Source organism: Gorilla gorilla, chromosome 5, assembly GCF_029281585.2.
Source record: "Gorilla gorilla gorilla isolate KB3781 chromosome 5, NHGRI_mGorGor1-v2.1_pri, whole genome shotgun sequence".
Taxonomy (NCBI): Eukaryota; Metazoa; Chordata; class Mammalia; order Primates; family Hominidae; genus Gorilla; species Gorilla gorilla.
In genome coordinates, this window is record NC_073229.2 from 47,548,232 (window position 1) to 47,553,790 (window position 5,559).

At 53.6% G+C, this 5,559-nt stretch overlaps 1 protein-coding gene across 1 annotated transcript; it reads left to right on the plus strand.

The window, feature by feature from the left end:
- The first annotated feature begins 1,259 nt into the window (after positions 1 to 1,259).
- Positions 1,260 to 4,806, plus strand: LOC101142134 (putative HLA class I histocompatibility antigen, alpha chain H). Its single transcript, XM_019028758.4, is given in 10 exon segments — positions 1,260 to 1,312; positions 1,314 to 1,500; positions 1,502 to 1,568; positions 1,693 to 1,962; positions 2,205 to 2,480; positions 3,066 to 3,341; positions 3,444 to 3,560; positions 4,000 to 4,032; positions 4,175 to 4,221; positions 4,388 to 4,806. Coding segments are annotated over 9 exon segments (1,308 nt in total). The 5' UTR covers positions 1,260 to 1,274; the 3' UTR covers positions 4,219 to 4,221; positions 4,388 to 4,806.
- Positions 4,807 to 5,559: the final 753 nt, after the last annotated feature.

The window sequence follows — 5,559 nt, forward strand, 5'->3', positions numbered from 1 at the left end:
CCCTACAATGAACCAGGTATCCCCTCATATGCTCACGTGCCTGACACTCCAGAAGCTTCTCGAGACCGAGGTGGAGCCACTGGAGTGTTTTAAGTGGAGAGATGACACACTCCGACTCACAGGAGCAGGACCACTGTGAAAAAAACAGTCACGTAACAGGTCATGGGACAGTGCTAGTGTCACAATTCACAAGTGACAGTGTGGTGGGGACTAAGGGGACAGGAGGGCCTGAAGGATGAGAAGGATGGAGGGAAGGGTTGGAGAAGCAGGAGGTGAAGAAAAGGAGCAGAGGAAAGAATTCGAAAGCAGCAGAATTCTTAGGTTTAAATACATTGTTTTATGGATTTTAATACATCCATCTACAGAGCCTAGCAGGGTGTCCTTGGCAGTTGGCCTTTAATACTTTATGTGGGTCTGCCTAAAAACCAATTTTTAATGTTAATCAGGTTTAAAAATTACTAAGTGTTCCTATAAAATATACACAACACTTAGAAGTGGACACTTCCTAAAAACAGGCAGTGCATGAGCACTAGTGAGGGGCATTGTGACTGCATTGAACAGTTGCAACTTTGAGGTGGATAAAGCTTGTACTGACTCCTGGTTGCAACGTACAGTAACACAGTGGCTACTTTGTATTGAGGAGATATCCTGGACTCACACAGAAACTCAGAGCTATGGAATGATGGCAAATTTAAAATATGACAAGCGGGAGTCACAGGTACACTGCAAAAGTGAAACTTAGAAGTTTTGTGAGTCCTGTTGTAACGCTTTTGGGCACATTTATACATCATGGGGCCAAAGTCACATTTTTTACCTATTAGATTCCTGATCATTCAGGGGTTACCAAGGTTCTGCTATCCAATGTATTTAATAAACAAATAAATAAATAAACTTGTCTCAATTCTGTTTCATGCACTCAGGCACAACTTTTCCCAATTAAAAAAAAAAACAAAAAGGAAAACAAAAAACAGTTTCTACACCTCCATTCCCAGAGCAAGCTCACTGTCTGTCACCAAACTCCGTGGGTGAGTTTTCTTCTAGAAGAGTCCAGGTGGACAGGGAGTCCAGTTCAGGGACGGAGATTCCGGGATGAAAAGTGAAGGGAGAGGGACAGGGCCCATGTCGAGGGTTTCTTCCTGGTTTCTCAGACAGCTCCTGGGCCAAGACTCAGGGAAACACTGAGACAGAGCGCTTGGCACAGGAGGAGCGGGGTCAGGGCGAAGTCCCAGGGCCCCAGGCGTGGCTCTCAGGGTCTCAGGCCCCGAAGGCGGTGTATGGATTGGGGAGGCCCTGCCTTGGGGATTCGCCACCTCCGCAGTTTCTCTTCTTCTCACAACCTGCGACAGGTCCTTCTTCCTGGATACTCACGAAGCGGACACAGTTCTCATTCCTACTAGGTGTCGGGTTTCTAGAGAAGCCAATCGGTGCCGCCGCGGTCCCGGTTCTAAAGTCCCCACGCACCCACCGGGACTCAGATTCTCCCCAGACGCCGAGGATGGTGCTCATGGAGCCCCGAACCCTCCTCCTGCTGCTCTCAGGGGCCCTGGCCCTGACCCAGACTTGGGCGCGTGAGTGCAGGGTCTGCAGGGAAATGGTCGGGAGGAGCGAGGGGCCCGCCCGGCGGGGGTGCAGGACCCGGGGAGCCGCGCAGGGAGGAGGGTCGGGCGGGTCTCAGCTCCTCCTCGCTCCCAGGCTCCCACTCCATGAGGTATTTCTACACCACCATGTCCCGGCCCGGCCGCGGGGAGCCCCGCTTCATCTCCGTCGGCTACGTGGACGATACGCAGTTCGTGCGGTTCGACAGCGACGACGCGAGTCCGAGAGAGGAGCCGCGAGCGCCGTGGATGGAGCGGGAGGGGCCGGAGTATTGGGACCGGAACACACAGATCTGCAAGGCCCAAGCACAGACTGAACGAGAGAACCTGCGGATCGCGCTCCGATACTACAACCAGAGCGAGGGCGGTGAGTGACCCGGGCCCGGGGCGCAGGTCACGACCCCTCCCCATCCCCCTCGGAGGGCCGGGTCGCCTCGAGTCTCTGGGTCCGAGATCCACCCCGAAACCGCGGGACCCTGAGACCCTTGACCTGGGAGAGGCCCAGGCGCCTTTACCCGGTTTCATTTTCAGTTTAGGCCAAAATCCCCGCGGGTTGGTCGGGGCAGGGCGGGGCTCGGGGGACCGGGCTGACCGCGGGGGCGGGGCCAGGTTCTCACACCATGCAGGTGATGTATGGCTGCGACGTGGGGCCCGACGGGCGCTTCCTCCGCGGGTATGAACAGCACGCCTACGACGGCAAGGATTACATCGCTCTGAACGAGGACCTGCGCTCCTGGACCGCGGCGGACATGGCAGCTCAGATCACCAAGCGCAAGTGGGAGGCGGCCCGTCGGGCGGAGCAGTTGAGAGCCTACCTGGAGGGCGAGTTCGTGGAGTGGCTCCGCAGATACCTGGAGAACGGGAAGGAGACACTGCAGCGCGCGGGTACCAGGGGCCACAGGGCGCCTCCCGGATCGCCTGTAGATCTCCGGGGCTGGCCTCCCACAAGAAAGGGAGACAAATGGGACCAACACTAGAATATCGCCCTCCCTCTGGTCCTGAGGGAGAAGAATCCTCCTGGGTTTCCAGAGAGTGACTCTGAGGGTCCGCCCTGCTCTCTGACACAATTAAGGGATGAAATCTCTGAGGAAATGAAGGGAAGACAATCCCTGGAATACTGATGAGTGGTTCCCTTTGACACTGGCAGCAGCCTTGGGCCCCGTGACTTTTCCTCTCAGGCCTTGTTCTCTGCTTCACACTCAATGTGCGTGGGGGTCTGAGTCCAGCTCTTCTGAGTCCCTCAGCCTCCACTCAGGTCAGGACCAGAAGTCGCTGTTCCCTCCTCAGGGACTAGAATTTTCCACGGAATAGGAGATTATCCCAGGTGCCTGTGTCCAGGCTGTTGTCTGGGTTCTGTGCTCCCTTCCCCACCCCAGGCGTCCTGTCCATTCTCAAGATGGCCACATGCGTGCTGGTGGAGTGTCCCATGACAGATGCAAAATGCCTGAATTTTCTGACTCTTCCCGTCAGACCCCCCCAAGACACATATGACTCACCACCCTGTCTCTGACCATGAGGCCACCCTGAGGTGCTGGGCCCTGGGCTTCTACCCTGCGGAGATCACACTGACCTGGCAGCGGGATGGAGAGGACCAGACCCAGGACACGGAGCTCGTGGAGACCAGGCCTGGAGGGGATGGGACCTTCCAGAAGTGGGCGGCTGTGGTGGTGCCTTCTGGAGAGGAGCAGAGATACACCTGCCATGTGCAGCATGAGGGTCTGCCCGAGCCCCTCACCCTGAGATGGGGTAAGGAGGGAGATGGGGGTGTCATGTCTCTTAGGGAAAGCCGGAGCCTCTCTGGAGAGCTTTAGCAGGGTCAGGGTCCCTCACCTTCCCCCCTTTTCCCAGAGCCATCTTCCCAGCCCACCGTCCCCATCGTGGGCATCGTTGCTGGCCTGGTTCTTCTTGTAGCTGTGGTCACTGGAGCTGTGGTCGCTGCTGTAATGTGGAGGAAGAAGAGCTCAGGTAAGGAAGGGGTGAGGAGTGGGGTCTGAGATTTCTTGTCTCACTGAGAGTTCCAAGCCCCAGGTAGAAGTGCCCTGCCTGGTTACTGGGAAGCACCATCCACTCTCATGGGCCTACCCAGCCTGGGCCCTGTGTGCCAGCACTTACTCTTTTGTAAAGCACCTGTTACAATGAGGGACAGATTTATCACCTTGATGACTGTGGTGATGGGACCTGATCCCAGCAGTCACAAGTCACAGGGGAAGGTCCCCGAGGACAGACCTCAGAAGGGCGGTTGGTCCGGGACCCACATATGCCTTCCTCATGTTTCCTGATCCTGCCCTGGGTCTGCAGTTGCACATTTCTGGAAACTTCTCTGGGGTCCAAGACTTGGAGGTTCCTCTAGGACCTTATGGCCCTGGCTTCTTTCTGGCATCTCACAGGACATTTCTTCCCACAGATAGAAAAGGAGGGAGCTACTCTCAGGCTGCAAGTAAGTATGAAGGAGGCTGATCCCTGAGATCCTTTGGATATTGTGTTTGGGAGCCCATGGGGGAGCTCACCCACCCCACGATTCTTCCTCTAGCCACATCTACTGTGGGATCTGACCAGGTCCTGTTTTTATTCTACTCCAGGCAGCAACAGTGCCCAGGGCTCTGATGTGTCTCTCACGGCTTGAAAGGTGAGACCTTGGGGGACCTGATGTGTGGGGGGTGTTGGGGGGAACAGTGGACACAGCTATGCTATGGGGTTCTTTGAATTTGATGTTTTGAGCATGCGATGGGCTGCTAAACTGTCAGCCATTACTGTGACAGATATGAATTTGTTCATGAATATTTTTTCTATAGTGTGAGACAGCTGCCTTGTGTGGGACTGAGAGGCAAGATTTGTTCACACCTTCCCTTTGTGACTTGAAGAACCCTGACTTTCTTTCTGCAAAGGCACGTGAATGTGTCTGTGTTCATGTAGGCAAAATGTGTGGAGGTGGGGAGACCAACCCACCCTCATGTCCACCATGACCCTCTTCCCCACGCTGATCTGTGTTCCCTCCCCAATCATCTTTCCTGTTCCAGAGAGGAGGGGCTGAGATGTATCCATCTTTTTCTCAACTTTATGTGCACTGAGCTGTAACTTCTTACTTCCCTCTTAAAATTAGAATCTGAGTAAACATTTACTTTTTCAAATTCTTGCCATGAGAGGTTGATGACTTAATTAAAGGAGAAGATTCCTAAAATTTGAGAGACAAAATAAATGGAACACATGAGAACCTTCCAGAGTCCATGTGTTTCTTGTGCTGATTTGTTGCAGGGGAGGAGAATAGATGGGGCTGTGCCTAGTGGGTGCTCAGGCCAGTATGGACTTTATGTGGTCACTGCTCAGCTGGGTCATCTTTGCTCCTTCATTCTCCTTGGCCCTTCAGTAGAACCTTGTCCCACCACCACCTGTGATCACAGGGACTTGGATGTCACCTACGGTGGTCCCTGCATACAAATCTCATTGTGGTATCAAGAGACTAATTTTCAGACCTGTCCAGCTCTTGCCCTCCTCCCAGGGCTCTTTCCTGGATTGTAGTTTTCATCTTGTCTCCAATCTTTTTAAAGGAAGCAGATTCTGAAATTTGCAGAGAGGAGGGGTCCCATAGTTTCTCATCATAGTGAACTTTCTGTTGGAGCTCCTCTTCTGCTCTCCTACTCTTCTTCCTGCCCTGAGTTGTAGTAATCCTAGTGCTGGCTCCAATCCAAACTCATGGATTTACAAAGCAGAGTCTAATTTAGATTCATACGTGGTTGGAAAATTGTACCCATAAGCCTAGGGTTATCTTTCCTGAAGAGAAAAATATGGTTGTGTGCTGCAGTGTGCAGGAGGGTTGGTGTGGGAGGAGGTAGGGAGGGAGGGAGGACACACAAGCAGTCCTGGTGAGAAAAGCACTGGCGGCATCGATGTCCACATGAGATGATGTTGTTCTTTAGCTGCCACAAAACAGCATTTGCCCTGAGGCTACCTTAACAAAGATAGTGGC